Raw genomic sequence first — 20,895 nt, forward strand, 5'->3', positions numbered from 1 at the left:
ATTCTCTCCACTGCTCAGCACAGAAAGAACAGAGCACTTGGCTTTCAGCAGAGCTGCTCTGGCTCTGGCAGCAGCTGCTGTTTCCTCCTGCCCCCCAAAGCAGCCACCACGTCTCTTTCCAATATTTTAATGAGTCGCTACATCTTACACTCATAATTATAAAAGAATAAGAATCCATAAAAATATTTTCTTTTCATAATACGCACTTAAAATACTCCAGGGCAAGTCAACGTGGTTCATTTGGGTGGGTTTTGTTTGTGTTTTCGTTTTGCCCCTGGCAGAACCCTTGGCTTGAGGGGGGGATGTGCTCCCCTGAGGTGTGATTGCTCAATCCCCCTCCCCAGAACTGCAGTTCCTGTTGCCCAGGTCAATAAAAACCAGGAGAGAGCATTGCTGAGTAGACGGGCAAGGGGACCAGTCACTGACCCGCAGAGAACTGAAGCACAGCCAATTTCAGTGCACATTGGAAAGCTCAGGGAAGGACGAGGGGGGGTCGGGAGGCGGCACAGAGAATGGAGGGAAGGGAGGGTTTGCATAAATATCATCCATCTTGTGTTGCAAAAACCCAAATGCTGCTGTGAGCTCTGGAGAGAGGCTCTGGCTGTAGCCAGCTGCCAGTGCTACCTGTTGGCACAACTCTGTGTGAGAGCGGCCATGAGAGGAAGGCTCAGAGGGCGCCGTTACCGGCCCCGGCCACTTCCTCCATCTGCTCTGCAAATTTAAACTTGAAAATAGATATATATATATAAAAAAAAAAAAAGAGACTAGTGTTGCATGCTTCTGTAGACCTCTCTTCACCTTCCAGGGCTCCAGAGTGGCAGCAGGGCCAGGACACAGACCAGATCCCCAGGTGAGCAGTAGGTAGTTCTCTCTTCCCTGTGCTCCTGGCTTAAGGCAGCTTCTGATTCGGCTCTTCCGTTTCCAACACAGGCACTGAGTTCTTGCAGGTAAGAATTTGGGAACTGCACAGGTGCAGTGGAAGAGGAAAAGGATTGGGGAAGAGAGAGATGGACACAAACCTCAGCCTCGGGACACAGACCACTGTCCATTGATTCCCAGGAGAGAGGGAGTAGCAGCAAAAAAAGCATTGAACAGCCAGGCTGGAGGAGAGGAGGAGGACGAGCAGCCGAGCAGGGGCAGACCTCCAGCTTGGAAAGTGAGAGAAGGTGGCACTGTCCAAAGGGAAGGTGCCCTCCAGCTTTTCCCCATGGCCTGGGGGTACCCCCAGCCCGACGTGGGCACTCAGCCCCTTGTGCTCTGGGTTGGACGCTGCCGGGGAGCAGGAGGGCACGGGGCAGGTGAGCTGTCAGTGTCCAGTTTGCAGAGGCTTGTGCTCTCAGAGGTATTCTTGTAGAAAGTGCAGCAGCGTGATTTCGTAGTGCTCTCCTGACTCAGGGCACCGAATACTGTGTCTCTCGTTGGGGTAGATCTGTGCCAGGGCAGATGTGGGGGCATTGGTCACTCAGCAAGGACAGAACTCCCTCCCCTCAGCCCTGCTCCCTCCACCCAGTCTCCACCAGGACAAAGAAGTGCCAGGGAAGGTCTGGAGCATCCTCTCCCCTCACTGCAGCCACCCCTGCCAAGTGGGACAGAGCAGCTCATGGAGGAGGAAAGTTCCAGGCCCCCGGGCAGCAGCCCTGCCTGCACATCTGCCAGCCATGGAACAGCCACAGTGCCACCTCCCGGCCTCCTCTCAGTCCAGCGAGGTGCTCACTGTCACAGCATCACAGCGGGATCTGGGGATCTGCCTCTGTCCCCAGAACACACAGCAGGAACTTTCCCCAGATTTATGGGACCTTCCCTCCCCACTCCTGTCCCTCCTACCTGCAGCTGGTAAGGTTTTCCAGCCCGGATTAGCTGCGATACCAGGAAGTTGGTGTGAAAAAAGTGCACATTTTCATCCAAAAAGCCATGGAGGATCAGCAAACGATTTGGCCTGGATATAGGGTGAGAGATAAAGAAAGAAACAGGATGAGAAACCAGATGGAAAACAAACTGAAGCACCAGATAAAAGCTCTGCAGAGGGTTTGAACAAAGAACTTCCAGCTGGACAAGCCAAACCCAAGCAAGAGCAGTGCCAGGCCTTGGCCACTGGCCTCAAGCCTTCCCTGGCAGGGGGGCTGGGGGTGCTGTAGCCCAGCTGCTGCTGAGATAAAGCAGATCAGAACCCCTCCACTCCTTTGGGACAGGTGTGGGGAGGGCACTCACTCGTTGGGAAGCTTTTCCACGTGCAGTGCCACCGAGCCAGCCTCGTAGCCCTGCTGGTTGTTCTCGGGGACGTCCATGTAGCGCTCGGTGTAGCCGGTGTCGTAGGCCATCCACACGGTGACAGGGGCACCTGCTATAGCAATCTGTCAAACAGAGAGGTGCCACCACACAGCCTCCATTATTGCCTGCTCAACAGCACAAGTGTTCCCTGCTCTCCTGGAGAGGCAGGAGAAAGGCTCTGGGCTGTTCTGTCACTCAGAGCAGGATTCTCCTTCAGCAATCCCACACACAACCCAGATTCCTGCAGTTTCTTTTGTGGTCACAGTGGGAAAAATTCCTGCACATCAGCACTAAAGGTCTTCCCTCTGCCTTGTGAACGATCAGAAACTGTGCTGGGGACTTGGGATGGGGAATAGCACATCAGTGTTCCTGTATGGCAGATCAAGCCCATCCCAGAGCCATCCCAGCCAGGGATGAGCTGCAGCAGGACACAGGATTGGAGTCAGGAGCTCCAGGCAGGCAGGACAAGGGGACATTTCCACCTGTCCACCACAAACAAGCCAAAATGCCAATTCCAGCTGCCAAGAGGGACAGAAGTGTGAGAGCCAAGTGTCCCAAAGGTGCCAGCCCCACGTGCAGGCTCACCTTGAAGACGTTGGGTTTACAGATGAGCCCCATGAGGGATAGAAAGCCCCCATAGGACCAGCCATGGATGGCGACTCGGCTCAAGTCGATGAACCCGTATTTTTCTGCTACATAATGTAAACCTTCCACCTGGTCCTCTATCTCCACCTGACCCTAAAAGGCAAAAAAGGAGGCTCATGTTAGTGGACTTGATAAATTTAGAAACCTGAGACAGAAACACTCACACAGGAAATGAGCAGCCACCACCCTTAGGAAGGACAAATGATGGGAGATTCCCCAGCACAAGGGGGACGTTACCATTTGGTTTTTCAGGGCCCCTTCAAATTTGAGGCCTCGCTGGCATGATCCCCTTCCATCAATCACCACCACAGCGTAGCCCAGGGATGCCAGCGTGTTCAGCCGCAGGTACTTGATGCCTTTGAAAGAGTTGTTCACCAGCTGCACCTGCACAAGGAGGGAGGAAGAGTTTCAGAGCTGAGCAGCTGCCTTCCAGTGCCTTCCTGTGTCAGTGGAGGATCCCGAGCTGGACAGTAGCCACTCATCGAGCTATCAGAGCCATGGAAATCAAGCCACATGCTGGAAAAGTCATCTGAGGTTTGAAGCAGAGGTCAAACACAGGGACAAAAAGAGTAGGTTTAGATTAGCTAACAGGAGGAAGTTTTTTTCTGTAATGGTGGTGATGCCCTGGCACAGGGTGCCCAGAGAAGCTGTGGCTGCCCCATCCCTGGCTGTGTTCAAGGCCAGGCTGGATCTCTGAACAACCTAGGACAGTGGAAGGTGTCCCTACCCATGGCAGGGAGGGGACTGGATGGGCTTTAAGGTTACTCTAACCCAAACCATTCCATGATTCCATGACAGTGTTCATTGCTGCCCAAAGTGCAAGTCTTGATGCATCACTGAAAGAGCTCTGCCCTGGGCAGCAGCCCCAGGCCTGACCCCAGCAGTTCCCCTGGGTTTTTACCTGAGGGCCTCCATACACAAAGAGCACTGTGGGATGCTTCTTGCCAGGCTGGACATCATGGGGTTTGTAGACCATTCCGTAGAGCTCCACGTCCGACTGCGTGCGGAAATGGAAGATCTCTGGGGGGACGTAGTCTGGGGGACAGCCTGCAGCAGGAGGGACACACACAGCCCTGAGGGACTGAGCAGGCTCTGCTCTCAGCCCCTGAACCAGCTCTGTCCAAAGCTGAGCCTGAGCAGAGCTCCTTCAGCACCAAACCACACCAAGGCTTAGCAAAGCCCCTCCCTGGGAAGCACAGCCTCCACCTGCCTGCACAGGGAAGGAAAATCTCATGGCTGGGAATTCTCCAACTGTGTCACAACAGCAGTGTGGCAGAGGGTAACAACAGGCATGGGACAAAGTGTTTGCAGGAGGGGTTCAGGTGCTGCTGTGAGCTGTACCAAAAACTTTAATAACTGCAGCACAGAATGGAGCAGCCACTGTGTCCCAGGTACTTGTCCCTTCCCTCTTCAGACAAAACACAAATAAAAAAGCACCTTGAAGTGCTCAAGGCCAGGTTGAACAGGGCTTGGAGCAACTTGGACTAGTGGAAGATGTCCCTGTCCATGGAAGGGCATGAGAACAGGATGGCCTTTAATGTCCATTCTCACTTAAACCATTTGGTGATTCCACAGTAAAACCACATCCTTGTGTGTGTGACCTCTGTACACCCCGGAGCTGGACTTTTGCTCCATGTGTGAAACACATCGAAAGCCCACAGAACATTTCCTGGGCGAGTGAGAAATATCTCCCCCACAAGATAACATGACTCACCTTCCCTCAGACCCCTTCCCTCCCCATCACCATTGGCTACTGCTAGCAGAGTTCTCACTGAAAGGCCCCACTGGCACATTCTCCAGGACTTACTGGCTGCCTCCATCATGCTGGCCCAAAACTTGGGCTGCTTGTGGAGTGGGTCATCATCAGAGCCGCTGAGCTTGTAGATGTGTACACAGGGAGGAGTGCTCACACTGCTGTAGTGGCTGATGAACATGTCAAAGTTCTGGCAGGGAACACAGGAGAGTTAGGGAATGAGGTCCTGCACTGCCCACGTCTCCAGCAGTGGAGTCAGGACTCCAGGACTCGTCGCTGGCCACGAGTCATTGCCATTCCCAGTAAGGATCCCTGTCAGTCAGGAGATGGGAATGCAAGGAACAACAAACCTGACTCATGGAGCAGCTGTGGGAGAAGCCTGGAGTGGTGAGGCGCATGATCTCCCCGGGAGACTCGTAGCTGACCACGTAGAGGTGGTGCTCCAGCGGGGTGTCCTTCGTGCCTTGGAAATACACCAGCTTGGTGGCCTCATTGACCCAGATCTGTGCCAGGAGAGAGGGCTCAGGGACAGGCAGGGACAAGCTCTGCTCCTCTGCCAGCACAGAACACACACAGACCATGACAGGGCTGCTCAGGACAGGGAATTGAGGGGCCAGAGAACACAGGCAGCACTTGGGAGAACTGCAGACAACACAAAGCAGTGACAGAGAGCAGTCCCTCAGCCCTTTTGTTAAAGATTCAAAACATTTGCTTATTAATGGGCATAAAAAGCTGGGCTTTGCTCCCTGCAGATTAATAGGAAGCCATCCTCTCAACAAGGAACATTCTGTGCTTATATGACATCTTACAGAAGCATGGAATCATTTAGAAAAATGGAAAAACCCCAAGATCAACCATGAACTCAGCAACAACTGCGTTCACCACTAAACCACATCTCCACATCCACACAATTTTTAACACTTCCAGGGGTGGTGACTCCCCACTGCCCTGAACAGCCTGTCCCAGTGCCTGATCACCTTTCCAGTGCAGCCATTTCCCACATCTCCAACCTAAATCCCCCTGTAGCAACGTGAGCCTGTTTCCCCTGCTCCTGTCCCTTGTTACCTGGGAGAAGAGCCCAACCCTCACCTGGCCACAGCCAGCATGTTTGGATTATAAAGGCACAGCTACCTTTTTTCCAGCCATCATGGTAATGAATTCCCATTCGTGGGAGGACCAGTCTAACAACTCTCAGCACCAAACTTTGAGACACATTAAAATAGGTTTTACTGTCCAGATAAAGCTGTTTCTAAAAACCACCCAGTCAGGCAGGAACAGAGGCGACAGCTTTTAAATCCTGCATTGATCCAGCAACAGCAACTGAACTGTTTTTCCACCTTACAGTTTCCAAATGCTATTTCTGGCTAACCCACAGTTTGAAGACCCCTGTGAACAGCAAAGGGAAAAACATCCAACTCAATTGGCCAGGAAAACCAGGCAGAGCCCTGTGGAGCAACAAATGCATCAAAATAATTGCTGCTAACACAATTTTAGACATAACACATGCAGGGAAGAGCTGTGGCCAAAATCAACAGCATGTACAGTGAGAATCCACATGGGGAGGGACAGCAGGTTAATTGCAGATTGAGGAAAAGCAGCAGAAACCAAAAGCTTGGAGCTGTTGGTCTTTTAAAAAGCGAGAAGTGAAAATCCAGATTAATTGGAAATGAACAGACAAGGTCTTTATTTTGACAGAATCACCTGGGAGTGTTAAAGATCAGACGCTGAGTTAATTCCTGAAGCAAAAACGAAACTAGGTTTCTAGAAGATTAATAAAAATTCATTTCTGGCTGCTCTGCAAGCGACAACAGATACAGCTTCTCCATATTCTAAATTGCTTTATATTCCCCAGCTGCCTTGTTCCTAAAGGCTCTGTTGAGGGATCAGCTGGAGACCAAGAGTTCACTCCGAGTGCCAGGACACATTTCCACGTTGCAAGAACTCAGTGGAGTTAAAATGCCTCAGCAAAGGCAGCAATCCCCAGCTTCTCCACAAAATGGTTCTTTGTTGCTCTTAAACCTCAGACTTGTGTCCTTTTTTATGGCCTGACCCACTCCTGGGATTTACCTAAGAAGCAATCTGAAGTCTGATTAAGAAGGCAATCAGATCCATGTGCACTGGCCTACAGCACTTCTGGGGAAAGCAGAGGCAGCAATAAAAACAGCAACAAAATGAAGCTTAAGCAGTTCTAGCAGGTCCCAAGTGTAAGGGAGGACTCAGGCCACGACTGGGGGCAGACAATGCAGAGCTGAGCACTGCAAGAGAATAAAAATAACCCCTACCTTGGATCCGTGCCTCGCCAGCACCTCCCATTCCCCACCAGTCAGGGCAATCTCCTCTTTGATGGGACATTTAAAATCATCTACAAAGAGAGACCATGAGCATAAATTACTGCCCTCCCCACAGGACAACACAGGCCAACAGGAGGGGAGCTCCCAGGGCTGCAGCCCTTACCCTCACTGTGGACACAGGGCTGCACCCAGTCGTGGCTGCCTGGCTTCAGGATTGCTGTCACCCTGTAGAGGTGACAGAAGCCTGTTTTGCACTCGTTGGCTCGGATAAAGCAGAGCTCTTCCTCCTCCCCCTCCGGCTGGATGAAAGGATAGAAGATGTCATGAACCTGCCACACAAGATGAGAAACCTGTGAGTGATTTGCTTTATCAAACCCCCTGATTCAACACCAAATTTGGAACTGAGTAGCAAAGCTGCCATGGCAAGGACTGAACTGGACACCCAATCAACATGAGAATGGTTAAGTGAGGGGAGGAAGGGGCAGCCTGTGCTCTCCTTCCAGCCCCAAACCTCTTACATTTATCCACACATCAGTGGTTTCTTCATAGATCACAAATGGCTGGACATTTTCTGGCACAGTTTTGGCAAATTCAGCACGCTGCTCCTCATTTTCTGGGACTGGAATAAAGAGTGCTGGAGGCAGAAGGACAAGCTGGAGCCTCTGCTGAGGTCTGTCTAGAAACATGGCCCAGGCACTGGGGAAAGAAGTCGGAGGTGAATGTCAGTACCACAAAACAGAGGTCCCTTTCCAACACTCAGAACATGCATCCTTTTCTTCCCCCTGCTGCCAGAAAGGATTTGGGCATCTGAATGCCAAGCTTTTCTCATCACTGCTGCTTTCTAATCCCCTGGAAGCTGTGCCAACACACACACACTGCCAGACAGCTCTGGTATTTCACAGGGGTATCGCTCAGACGAGATGTCTGACAGATTTGCCAGTGCCTGTTCCAAGGGAGCACTGCTAACACAGCCCTGTCTCCAGCATGGAACTCCTCCTTGGCCACCCCTCCACCAGGAAGCACTGGTTGTGCTCCAGCTCTCCTCCAGCTCAAGTGATCACCCTCCAAGAGCTCTGTCTGCAGCCTCCTCCTCGAGCTGTGGCAGGGAGAGGCACAGACCCAACACCAGTGCCAGGGGAAGGAGCTGCTTCAGTCCCAGCCCTGCTCCCCTCCAAGGAGAGTCCCTGGAAGTGGTGCTGCAGTGCAGGCTCTCAGCGTGACAGATGGCAAAGCACAGCCACCCCAAGGCCCGTGAGTGCATCCAGGGGAGTTTCATCATGAAAGACAGATTTGAAAAGAGCCAGTTCTCCCCCAGCACCGCAGGATTTCAGGAACTGAGATATTCAGCACATTTAGATAAGCTCTGGTGCAGAACATCACAATCACCTCTGGGATTACCTGCTGGAAAGCTCTCTAAATTTCCTTTCCAGAGCAGAAAATTAATGATGAGTTACAGAATGCCACCTTCAAAGACAGCCAAGTTACCTTAACTTAATCTGCACACACACCAGTTAATGGCTAAGCTTGGGAGGGGGGAAAAATGAAGAACTTTAAAATTTCAATCAGATTGGGGTGAATTCTGTAACACTTCAGGCAAGGCTGTGTATCCCATTTGGAGCAATAGCCAGCCCCAGAGCAATCCTTCCCTTTCGACACACTGCATGAAGGATGTGGCACCACAGACCCTGCCCCTGTCCTGTGAGTCAGGCTTTGATGACAAACTGTGCCAACTAACAAAGATAAAACTGCCCACAGAACACTCTCATTTTCAGCAGGAAATGTTTAACACATTAACACATTTTACCTGTGTTAAACACCTTCAGCTCCAAAGAATTTCCCAGAACTGCCACTTACTGTATCAATGTCATTTAACTCTGGTTGTGACAAACAGCACAGCTCTGCTTTGTTCCTACTTTTAGGATGTCACAGCACTGAAGAAGTCAAATATTCATGTGCCATTTCTGGCACTCAGGGCTTTAAAACCAGGTCATGAACACAGCAGAAACATGTCAAGGGTCTGCAACCAGAGGAGCCCTTGGGAAAGTTATTTTGGGAGGAAAATGGACTTACTATTTGCCATCCCGGGTCCATCCAGCACGGGCAATGTACTCCACAGTGGGAAACAAGGCAGCAAAGGGTTGCACCAGCTCTTTGTCCTGAGCACACACAATCTGCAGCAAAACCAAGGCCCAACATCAAATCAGAGCACCAGAGCTCATCACCTTCTCCCAGGGAAGCTCAGGGAGATGGCAGAACAAGGAAGTTTAGCTACTGGCATCAGCAAGGGTCAGGCCAGGAGAAGCAAGCCTTGCTAAAAAGAGCAGGAAGAGAAGGGAAAAACAGGCTTCAAAGCAAAATGGTTTTGGCATTCAGCCACAGGAAAGGACACAGGCAGGCACTGAAGCCCCCAGTTAGACCTAGTTCCAGCCCTCCTCTCTCTGCCATGGTGCACCAAGCCAGCCCCACTTCCCCCCTCCCTCCACATTCCCAGCTGAATCTCCCTCAGAATGATTCATGTCAGCATTTTCAAATCTTTCTGTTTCTTGGATAAACACATTAGAGATCCAGCTATTACAAGAGAATAAAAAATCCAGACTAACACTATTTAGGATTTATTTGTGACCTTGTTTTAATTCTAGGGAGCTTCAAAACCCTTCTGTGCAATGTCCATTTCTGAACTATCACTTACCTTACCCTTGCTGTCTGTTTTAAATTCTGCCAGTTTCAATGTAATCTTGGGGTTTTTGCTGCCTGCAGAGAAGAAGTGAAAAAACACCAAGATGAACAAGTTGAACATTCTGTGGTTACACAAAATACAGCTTCTAAAGGAGAACTGCCCCCGGTCCTACTGAAATGGCTCTGTGTGAATTTACAAATATCAAATATGTATGTGAGCAAACACCAGAGTCATTTTGGGAATGGGAACAGTTTGCTTTGCCTTCCTTAGCTGGCTGTGCATGTTCCCAGGAGGGAGAGGAAAAATGGGATTCAGAATGTATTCCACAATATGCCACCAGATATATCCCACTTCCTCAGCAATCCTTTCATTTAGGGCTGGGATTTAAAGTTCAGCCTTTCTTGCAGCAGATTTTGGAATCAGAGAGTCAGTTAGGTCTCAACTTTTACAACCAGTTTCTACATCCCAGTAAGTGCCCAGATTAATGATGCAAAGTTTATAGCCCCAATTCCACTGCTGATTCCAGCAGGAGTCCAGACCTGCCTCAGCAGCCCCACGAGTTTCACCCACCTGTCCTGGGGTACCGGTAGGAATCTGTTTTTCTCTCCTCCAAGGCAGGTGAAGGAACATGAATTATCTCCACCTCTGACTCATCCACTTCCTCGTACAAGATCCGCAGTGTTTTCACATCCTCTGAACCTGGGACAGAGAGCAGGAATGTTTACAGCAGCATTTCCTGCTGTTTCTGGCTTGCCTGGAGCACTGGTGTAGAGAGAACACCTGTACAGCCCCAGCTCTTGGTGACCACCTGCAAACACTCCACAGTTATAATCCCCTCAGTGCTTTGTTCCTTCAGGTGATCTCCCCAGGAACAGCCCAAAGGAAAATCATGCTCATTCCTAGCTGGAGGTAGCAGTGAAATCATCAGGATTTGATGAGCAGAACAGTCACTGACCTTCTGTGGAAGCTGTGGGACACCACCAATAGCCCGTGAACCGATCAAACTCCTCCTGAATGACAAAAGTGGCTACACCAGCAGACTTGGGGTCATCCAGAACATTGGATAAGCCTGGAGAGGTACAAAGATGAGACAGAATTTGCATTTACATCTCCTTGGAAAATGCTGACCCAAAAGACAAATGCACTTTACGAAATAAGCCAGGAATGTGGGTACTGCAGGCCAGATTCCTGAGCAGGAATTCCCTTTAGGGGTGGAGGAAGGCCCATACCTTTATGGCAGTACGTCATCCGCCTCTCCTCGCCCGTCTCGATGTTTGCCACCCACAGGTCGTTGTTGTTAATGAAGGAGAAGAAGGCCGGGTCAGCAGGGCAGATTTTGGGATCCATCCGTGGCCCTGTGCACTGAGTCTTGATCTCCAGAGGCTTCATTGGAGACACCTATGGCAAGAGACACACATACAGAGCTGGGTGCCACATCAGCTCCCAGGTCTGCAGAGAAAAAGCCCAAATCAGAGATAGAACACAGCCTGTGATGGCAAACGTGGCCCTGACAGGACACAAGAGCAACCACCATAACCAAACAGATGAAGATGTGGAAGATGTGGACCTGCTAGAGCAGGTCCAGAAGAGCCACAGAGATGATCCATGGGCTGGAGCCCCTCTGGAGCCAGGTTGGGAGAGCTGGGAATGTTCACCGGAGAAGACTTCATAGCCCCTTGCAGCGCATGAAGGGCCTCCAGGAGAACCTCCTGTGAGGGTGGGGAGGCCCTGGCACAGGGTGCCCAGAGCAGCTGTGGCTGCCCCTGGATCCCTGGAAGTGTCCAAGGCCAGGCTGGATGGGGCTTGGAGCACCCTGGGATGTGGAAGGTGTCCCTGCCCATGGCAGGGGGTGACACTGGGATGGGCTTTAAGGTCCCTTCCACCCCAGTCCAGCCTGGGATTCCACATGCAGCCATCTCCAATCCAAACCATCAAGCCCCTTTGAGGTGATGCCATGAAATCCCTGGCAGACTCACCATGAAGCCATTCTTGCCCCCATCTCGACAATGGAAGAGGCTGTTGCTGGCCTGGAAGAGGAACAGGCCACTCTCACTGTGGAAATCATAAGATGTTATCCCAAAGACACCCAGTCTCTTGCGTTCCCTCAAGAGCTCCTCCTCTCTGGAATACATCCCGTGGTGAGGGGTTGCCTAGAATTGAAGGAAAGGAATATCTGAAAGGATTTGCAAGGAGAGGAATGTTCACAGGAGTGCTCTGAGCCTGTCACAACACCCCAGCTCACACAGGCAGCAGTGTCAGGGTACAGGTCCCCAATTCCTGTACTCCAGGCTACAGCTGTGGGGTCCAGGAGGCCTAAACCCCCCAAATCTCCCTCTACAGGAGGGCTGGGCTGTGAATCTCTCAGTTCCACAGTTGTCACTTCAGCATGAAGTGAGAACAGCTGCGCTTGCTCTGCTTATGCAAATCAGATGTAACCAATTAACTTAATGACGTTATCTGCAGCCTTCACAAACAGTTTCCATGTCAGACACTGCAAACAAAAGTTCTTCCGGGATCTTGAATTACCCTGGAGAGAACTCACAGCCCAAATGGGGTCAAGACAGATAAATTCTGTTCCACCAGGACCTTTTTAAGTAGGGCTGTAAAGACCAACACCCTCCAATGCTGTCAGTGACAAAAGACATGAAGATACTGAAACCAGGGAGGGGAAAATTCCCTCCCTTTCTGCTCCACTCACAACAGTGTAAGGCAGAAGCAGCACTTCAAACTTAACATTCCGAATTTTTTAAAAGCAGGAAGGATGACAGACAGCACCACCCAGTTTTCCCAGGCACTGACAACCCAGGTTCTTCCCACTCTGGCTTACCTGAAAGTGATCCAGCATCTGTTTCCAGGACAAGAGCAGCAAAGCCTCCTTCCGTACCTTTTTGGGAATCTCTGAGTAAAGAAGGGAATTCTCTCTGCTACCATATGGCATTCCTATTAGGAGGACAAAAGCATCATCCTGCTTAAGATGAATTAACCAGGACAAAGAGGCCCACAAGCAAATTCAAAAAGAAGTCTGGAAACAGGGGGTGGGGCTACCCTGAGACCTTTACCCACATTCCATCCCAAGCAGCTTCCAGATCAATCCCAGAATAACATCTAAACCACTCAGATATTGATTTGTTTGGAATTTTCCTAAGCAAGATTTAGCATTGCCCCACCTCTCCAGAATGTTTTGGGTCCAATTTTCCCCTCTGCGCCTGTCCTCAGTACCCCAGATCCACTCTAAGAGCACCACTCCCTGAAGGGGTGACTCAACATTACTCTCCACGTTTCTCTCACAGAAATTTGCTGCAGGAATCTGATTCAGGCTAAGGAAGCAACTTGCAGGGGGAAAGGAAAAGATTGGAAGCTCCAGAGAGCCCATTCAAATGTGAAACAGTATCCTACAGAGTCAAAAGACCTTGTCATTTTACATAAGCTTTTGACTGTGGTTATCAAATGAGCTCCTGGCCTTCATCCAACTTCCAAAACAACCATCAAATATCCTGACACGTGATTTTGACAGTTTCCACAAAAACAAAGCCCATGAACTTGCCCTCTACTTATGCTGCAGAGACTCCCTGGATCAGAAATTCACACAGGGATATGTGCCCTGATACTGCCTACTCTGCACATGTTCTGAGCAGAATAGAGAGATTTCTGAGCTGGCTGACCCAGCAGTAGTTACTTCAAATTAAAACTGAAATATTAATAAGTGCTCAGGAAGCAGAGCAATATGTGAGGATCTAATCCTCAGAGATCCAGGAACACCAAAGTGCTGAGCATGTGGTGTTTAACATAAGCAGCATCTGCCACGATACAACATAAAACTCTGTGGGGATGGCCCAGGAATGATTGAGGATGGCCATACAGGAAAACTGCAGAGAGGAACAAATGACTCTGGACACACATCTCTGACAATCAGGCAACGTGACCTGGACTTCCCTTCCCCTTATGTTAGAACTTTCTCCAATGACCTCAGGCTGACTACAATCAATTGGCATTTACAAGGAAAATATTGCCTTTCTCCCCAAAAGACAGTTTACTTTGCTTCCAAGTGAAATATTCAACCCTACAGCAAAGTTCATCAGGAATCTCCATCCACTCCTCAGTTTCATTTAAACCCTTTAAAATGTTATTTCATGCTGGGGCAGTAACAGCACACTGAGTTAAACACTTGTGAACTTACAGGCTGCCCAGAGGAAGCTGTGGCTGCCCCATCCCTGGGAGTGTCCATTATTATGGCAAAAGAATCAGCATGTAAATCAGCATTTACCCTTTATTAGGGACATCTGAAAAGAGGTATCCTGGGATTACCTGGCTGATGCTGATCTTAACTGAGGGATTAATCTGCTCTAAGCCCTATACAATTCCTTAAGGAAGGAAACACTGAAAAGGCACTCGTGTATCCTCATTCCTGGTTCTGGCTCCTGGAACAGTCACACCCTGGCAGAACACCAACCACCCAGTAGCTGGTTTGGTTGCCATTTCATACAACAGAACATTTTAAAAAAATTTTAAAATTAGCCACTTAGTTCTTTAATCATCTAGATCAAAACCAGTATCAAAGTGAACTGGAAATACATTCAGCTTTAAATCAAGCCTCACTGCTCAGACTTGACAAGAAAAATATGCCAGCTCTGGATCCTGCCCTTCAGAGCAGCACTTGTGTCCCAAAAATTAATGAGAACTCCACAAATCAAGTCACTGGCACACAGGAGCTGCTTAGTAACAGCACAAATCAATCCCTCAAATCCAGCATCCTACAGCGACCTACACTCAAAACATGGAAAAAGAAGGAAGAACAGCAAGGTCACTTCAGGGCAGCAGTAACTGCACAGAGTTGCACATCTGGCAATTTCTGCACTGGCCCAGTAATGATCAGCTCATGCCCCAAAGCACAACAAATTCTTTATAGTCTATAAAGCTTCCCATGTTACCAGCCACAAAATTATCCAGTTACTAAAATCCAACAACTCTGTCACTAATTACATCGTGGCTCCATCTGTAACAAGGGACCTGTACAACACGGAATTCTGCTTTCACTGAAGGAAAGGGATATTTCCCTGCATATGCCAGGAACAGCTCATTCCCACCTCAATTTTCTTCCCTGCTCTTGAAAGCATCCTACCTTCATAATACCTAATAAAGCAGGAGACACCACCACCCTACCATTAATATGTTGCAACATGTAATTAGTCATTACTGACAGCGAATTTCTTGGAAAGTCAGTCTGGTTAATGAAGCAAGTAAATCTCATTTCTCCCAAGCTACAGAGGCACGAGATAGTCCCTTCTCTTGCCCCATCCCCTGTGTGAGAAAGGATGTTGGCTGGCTGGCCAACACTTCCCCTTGTCACAGCTGATCCCTGTGCTGGAGGCTTGTCTGGGACTGGGCAGTCCCTGCTCAGTCCCAGGCTTTGCAGAAGATCCTGCAAGCCTTGAGCAATCTCACTTCCTAAATCTCACAGAGGGAGATCCCTCCCATCCCATCCCTTCCCTGCAGAGTTTGGAAGAGCCCCACATTCCCCTGGATGCTGGCAGGAGGCTTACCCAGGTAATAGAGGCGGTGAGAGTGCGGGCTGGACTCCTCTGTTTTCCGGACAAACTGGAAATCATGGGGAGCTTTGTTCACTATCATGCCCGAGTACTTCCTGCTGCTGTGAATAATGTCACGCAGCCCATCCCAAGAATGCTTTTGCACCTGGAATTGGGAAGGCACATCCTCCATCTCGACCACTTCGGAGCTGTCTGAGAGCGTGTCCACTGCAGTCATCCTTGCTTCGCCTTCAGAACTGGGCAAAAAACTGAGGGAGGAGTAGAGGGAGAGAATTAAGCCTTGAAATCAAGCAGGTGATCAAAACTACAGATCCTGGGATTCTCTGCACTCAAGGATTTTAAACACATTGAAAGGAAAAGTCCATCTCCCATCCCTTATGAAATCCTGTAAATGAAGATATAGACCTCAGAAAACTCTCTCCCAGGGCTGCCTCTAGGAACAAGATGTCAAAGGAAGCTCAAGCAGCAGATTCTGGTGCAGACAACAAGCAGCTTGACTCAAAGGAAAACCACTCCAGGAATTCGGATGGATATGTCATCAAAGCTATGACCTATCATAAAGGCACATAAACTCCTGCCTCACAGAAGTGGAATCCCCTTCCTATCCCAAAGGAAAACCTGCCCATTGCTTGGGGAGAGAGGCTGAGACCCAAGCACAGCAATTCACTTACCTGAGGAGATACTGAGGCCAGGAATGAAGTAAGAGAGATGGGAAAACAGGAGAAAAAAGTGCAACTGCTTTGCTAAGAGAGAGAGAAGGCAGCAGGAGCAGACCCTGGTTGTATCCTGAGAAACGTGGCACACATTCCTCAGAGATTCCCAAGTGAGCAGGTGTGGAAGGAGAGGACAAGAACCGCCTCCACATTAACACAAATGTTAATTTGAGGTGAGGTGGACCCACAGGCTTGCCCAAGGTCAGTGATGTCATCACTGCAAAGCAGGAATGAGCTGAGGACTAGGGAAACCTGTTTCTGACACCCCACTTGAGAAGGAGGATGTCCCTCCAAGAGGACATTTGAGGGGTTTTGGAGGTACCTGAAAGAATGTCTCTGAGAATTTCAGAAGAACTTCAGTTTACTGGACAGAATTAGCTTGGATAATTTTGCTCCAAGGAGATAGAATCAGCCTTGTGCAAGGGCTGAAAATGTAACATCTCCTCAGACTCCCAAGTCCCAAAATTGTACAAAATGTGCCAAAAGTAACACAAGAACGAGCTCCCAAAATAATTCTGCAGGTACTCCTGGTACCTAGTGCCCAGCAGTAAATCCACAGCTTGAAAATGGATAAAGAGGAGTATTTTCCAATCAAAGGCAGGCAGGAAGCCCAAGTGAAACCACAAAAGAGATGTGGGATGTTTTAAGTCTGTGTGTCTGTGGCCTCTGCCTGTATCCAGGCTCTCCACTGCAGCAGCTGAAGGCAGAAGTGCTGCCTGTCAGAAACACATGACAGGAAAACCATGAAAATCCATAAACTGGGTGCAATTCTCCCAGCCCCATCCTATTGCAGGTCAACTCAGCCAGTTAAATACTCTGGCTTTAGCTCACAAAGCCTGGCCCTTGGGTAACTCTCACCCAGCTGATGAATCCACCTCACTCAGCCAGGCTGGCTCCTCACAAGTGAAAGTTTAACCTTTAAAACCAGCCCACAAATGTGATACTGGTACCTGTCCCCAGCTGAACTGGAGCCTGGAGCCCCTTCCAAAATATAGTGCAATGATTTTGTCATGTGAACAGCACAGCTGTAAGCTTGGCACTGTTCTCATCCTGGTGATTTCGACACTAGAATGGAGAGGGGAAGTGATAAAAGCAAAGCAGCCACCACCTAAACTGAGGTGAGAGTGTTGGGAATTACCACTGGCACTGCTGGAGCTTCGTAGACTCTCATAAAATCACAGAATGGTTTGAACTGGAAGCAACCTTAATGATCATCTAATTCCAAACCTCTGCCATGGGCAGGGATACCTCCCACTAGAAAGGAAAAAAAACTCATAAAACTTAGGTCCTGGCATGATACAGTGAAAGGAAACTCAGATTTCTGCCTCTGTCACTACAGCCACCTCTGGAAAAAGTCAGTCAGTATTTGGCAACACCGGGTGTAAGTAAATAAGTACATGGAGTAACTTATCTCTGAGTAGATTTTGGGATTACATTACTCAAACGTGAGCTGGATCAAGACACCAGTTATTAAACATCTTAAGACAGGCAGCAATAGCACACTGAAGATTTCCACCTTGCTGGAGAAGCCCTGTCCCTCCTGCCCGACGCTGAGGCAGGGAGTGAGATGACTCAGAGCTGAACACTGCTCTCTCCACTCCCAAAAACATGGAGCTGTCCCTTTTGGGTCTTTTAATGCCATTTGTGCCCTGTCAGGTGAGGTGGGTGAGCCACCCAACCCTCCCCTGGGGGAAGGTGTTAGTCTGGAGGGGACAACAAGCACAGGTGGGAAATCAGAACCCAGAAAAAAACTGTAAAGCTCGATATTGGAAGTGTATGGAACAAGTTCTTGTCCTGAGTCACTTCCTGACTCACAGATCCTGACACAGAGCTCCCTGGCTAGGACTGTACAGATGGGATTTCTCTGAACCCTCTCTCCGTGCAGAGGTGATTGCTCCTCTGTCCCACAGCACACAGAGGCCACACAGGGGCCTGGACATACCTTCTCCAACTTCCTGCAGTCTCGTTTTCCAGACGAACCCTCTTTATCTTCTGCATTAACTACTCAGAGAGCTGGGCAGGACAGGAAACTGGGGAGGAAGAGGGGAGAAAGGAGATTTCATACAGCTGCTGGGTAAAAGCATCTTCCATAGGTCACATTTCCAGCTGAGTGGGGAGGCACAAAGAAATCCTTGAGTTTCATTCCTTGGTCCAAATCTGTCCTGTCAGCACAGCCTGGGTTTGAACAGCCCTGATAAATCTGAGAGACTTCATCTGAACCACGAGGCTCAGTGAACTCTGTGGTGTGCCTCGTGCCTTCCCAGAAAACTCTTCTTAAATCCAGGAATCTTGAGTACTGAACCTTCCTGTCATCCCCTCCCCAAAATCCTGGAATTCTTGCAAGTATCAGGTACTAAAAACTGACAAAACAGAGGTCTGGTCCATACACTTAGAGGGAAGAGCCAAACAAAGGACACGCCATAAGGAGCCAGCCATAGGGTCACAGTCCCACCTGGGACATAAAAACACATTTATCTTCAAAGCCTGAATGCTGCTTCCCTGTTCCTCAGCCTGCTGCCACGAGGAGCCCTGGCTCCCCACACCAATCTGCTCTCCAGGAGAACAGGAAGGTGCTTCACTGCTGTCCTATCTCCCCAGGTACAAAGGTCTTTAAGCTCTCAATCACAGACACACTCAAGACCCACCAAGCCTTTTGTGGAGGCTTCTGCTCTTCCCAAAAAACCATTTCTCCACCAAAAGCGTGCTCACAGGGGACCAGGAGAGACAAAGCCTCACAAAGAAAGCTGCTCCGCTGCAGAGGAGAGCAGAGAGGGAGGAAGCAGCAGCATTCAGCAATTTAAGGGCAGTTTTTGATGCAGGCATTAAGGGCAGCAGCAGCAGCGATGCTCAGGAATGCTGAGTAACCTGGTCTGATCTCCCAGCTGACCCTGCCTTGAGCAGAGGTTGGACCAGAGACTTCCCGAGGTCCTGCCAGGCTTGGCTGTTGTGTGATTTTAATGATTCTGGGGGACATTTTAGCCCTCATTGCACCCAGCCCAGATCACACATTTCACACAGGGAAGGAACAGTATCTTCAAATCACAAAACCTTAAGCCAGGGAGAAAAAAAAAAAAAAAAAAAAGAGAAACTGAGGAAAATACACAAAAGAGATCAGGAACCAGTGTGAATCATTCGGGAAGAGCCGATGGAACACAGGAAAAGAGTCACCTACAGGAGCCCTTACAACGCGTCCCTGTCGTGGCCGGGAGCTTTAAGATCTCCAAAAATTAAAGCAACCGAGGGTGGGATAAAGCGAGGTGGAGATTTCTCCAGAGAGGGATGAGCTCCGGCAAAGGCTGCCAGCAGCCCTCGTCCCTCTGCAGCTCTCGCCGGGAGCTCTGCCCTTGGTGCAGAGGAAAGGCCGGGATTTGGGATAGCAGGAGAGGGGGAATCCCCGGGGAAGGAGCATCCTGTGCCCCCATCTCCCTCACGGCTCTTCCCTGGAGGGCCAGCGAGCAGCCCCTCACCCTCCTGCGCCAGCCGGGGCTGCTGTGGGGGAACACAGGACCCCCATCACCGCACCCACGGGGGGAGTGACCCGAGGGCCAGGCCTGGGGCCAGCCCCGGCGAGCAAGGAGAGGCCGAGGGGGGACAGAGCCCACGGAAGGGGCAAACCCCAGCTCAGGGCAGCGGGGACGCGGCCCGCCGAGCCATCGGGCGCTCCCCGCCCGGCTCCGCCGCCCCTCACAGGCGGGAGCCCCACCCAGCCCTGCCCGCGCCGGGGCGGGACCCTCCGTCCCCGCCGTCCCCCCGCTCCCCTCCTTACTCACCGCGGGGCGCGGCGACCTCCCCGTGCCGGGCGGGGGAGGCCGGGGGCGGCGGCGGCGGCGGCGGCGCGGGAGGGAGGGCGGGGGAGGGAGGGAGCGGCGGCGGCGGCTCCGTCAGTGCCGCTCCATGTCCCGGGCGCGGGGCAGCCCCGGAAACGGGGGCGCGGGGGCGGCGGCGGCCACGGCGCGACCTCTCACCCGGCGGCGGAAGTGGCGGGAGCGCGCGCCCGGTGCGCCCGGGAGGAGCCGCTGCCTCTAGCGGGAGTGCGGAGCTATTGGAAAAATCGCGCAGGGTGGGTGAAGGGGTTGGAAAAGGCCTCTGAGGTCATGGATCCATAGTCACCTTGTCTTCCACGCCGCGGAGCTAAGCCTGTCCTTAAACACCCCCACGGGCAGCGAGTCTGCCGCTTCCCTGGGCAGCCCGCGGCAATATTTTCGTGGAGAGGGTGGGCACAGGCAGAATTGAGAATTGAGGCTGATACAGGGTAAAAAAAGCGCGGAGAGAAGATTCTTCCTCTCCGTCATAGATGGGCCCCAGACTCAGCATTTATTGCTATCGTGGGGCGGTTGTGGAGCCATTCGCATCTTTCATTCTGCTTTACCCCGTGCTCCAGAATAGCTGGATCCCTGTGGTGATGCTCCTGAGTGAAGCGGGGAGAGCCTGTATCAGCAGGCGTTGGTGGTATAGTGGTTAGCATAGCTGCCTTCCAAGCAGTTGACCCGGGTTCGATTCCCGGCCAACGCAAATTCGTTTTATATTTATTCTTCCTCATATTATCTTTTTTTTTCCCCCCTCCGTTTCTCACCGATCCGAACCGAATTGAGATGCACCGGCACACGGAGCACCGCCCGGCCGCTCTTTTCCCGCTTGAGCCCCGGCGGGAGGCGGGCGCTGCTCAGCGATGGGGACGCGTGGTGCCGGTTGCTTCTCTTCCCAACTCGCGGTGGAGACCCCGAGTCGTCAGTAGACGGCGGGGAAATAAATAAATAAATAACTCTGAAGCACCGAAACCTTAAGCCACTCCAAACCAAAATAACAAGGAAATTAACAGCCAGAAAAAATACACCCTGAGGTAAAGGAGGAAAAAAAAAACCAGGTGTTTCCGCCCGGGATCGAACCGGGGACCTTTCGCGTGTGAGGCGAACGTGATAACCGCTACACTACGGAAACCCGCCATGCAAGCGTCTGCACGGCGGTGGCCCATGTTCCTGCCATGGCGGCTGAGGGGGTGCGG

The 20,895-nt window shown here is 50.8% G+C and overlaps 1 protein-coding gene and 2 non-coding genes across 4 annotated transcripts; 1 reads left to right on the forward strand and 2 right to left on the reverse strand.

The window, feature by feature from the left end:
- Positions 1 to 111: 111 nt before the first annotated feature.
- On the reverse strand, positions 112 to 19,829 carry DPP9 (dipeptidyl peptidase 9). Of its 2 annotated transcripts, XM_021544058.3 has the most exons (21): positions 19,664 to 19,829; positions 17,836 to 17,923; positions 15,175 to 15,428; positions 12,462 to 12,574; positions 11,611 to 11,784; positions 10,864 to 11,032; positions 10,590 to 10,703; positions 10,205 to 10,333; positions 9,647 to 9,708; positions 9,028 to 9,128; positions 7,476 to 7,653; positions 7,121 to 7,286; positions 6,949 to 7,028; positions 5,017 to 5,169; positions 4,721 to 4,856; positions 3,815 to 3,960; positions 3,151 to 3,297; positions 2,854 to 3,006; positions 2,209 to 2,351; positions 1,825 to 1,936; positions 112 to 1,429 (listed from the first exon to the last, which is right to left on the reverse strand). In XM_021544058.3, the coding sequence occupies exons 2-21, from the start codon at positions 17,889 to 17,891 to the stop codon at positions 1,337 to 1,339; spliced, it is 2,679 nt and encodes an 892-aa protein (XP_021399733.1). In that variant the 5' UTR covers positions 17,892 to 17,923; positions 19,664 to 19,829; the 3' UTR covers positions 112 to 1,336. The 2 variants fall into 2 exon arrangements, with proteins under 2 accessions (XP_021399733.1, XP_085418487.1); XM_085562361.1 differs by lacking the exon at positions 17,836 to 17,923 and having other exon boundaries at positions 19,664 to 19,824.
- Positions 19,830 to 20,333: 504 nt separating this feature from the next.
- On the forward strand, positions 20,334 to 20,405 carry TRNAG-UCC (transfer RNA glycine (anticodon UCC)). Its single transcript has one exon. It is a non-coding gene; the product is annotated as a tRNA-Gly (tRNA).
- Positions 20,406 to 20,758: 353 nt separating this feature from the next.
- On the reverse strand, positions 20,759 to 20,831 carry TRNAV-CAC (transfer RNA valine (anticodon CAC)). The gene has a single exon. It is a non-coding gene; the product is annotated as a tRNA-Val (tRNA).
- Between the last annotated feature and the right edge of the window lie 64 nt (positions 20,832 to 20,895).

The sequence above is a fragment of the Lonchura striata genome, chromosome 28 (assembly GCF_050655825.1).
Source record: "Lonchura striata isolate lonStrDom1 chromosome 28, ASM5065582v1, whole genome shotgun sequence".
Lineage (NCBI taxonomy): Eukaryota > Metazoa > Chordata > Aves > Passeriformes > Estrildidae > Lonchura > Lonchura striata.

Coding starts and splice junctions, on each gene's coding strand:
- DPP9 (XM_021544058.3), bottom strand. CDS start 17,891: ATGCAGAAGATAAAGAGGGTTCGTCTGGAAAACGAGACTGCAGGAAGT. Junction 10,334..10,589: donor TCCCACAGCTTCCACAGAAG/GTCAGTGACTGT, acceptor TCTCTGTCCCAG/GTTCAGAGGATGTGAAAACA. Junction 9,129..9,646: donor AAACAGACAGCAAGGGTAAG/GTAAGTGATAGT, acceptor GTTTTGCTGCAG/ATTGTGTGTGCTCAGGACAA.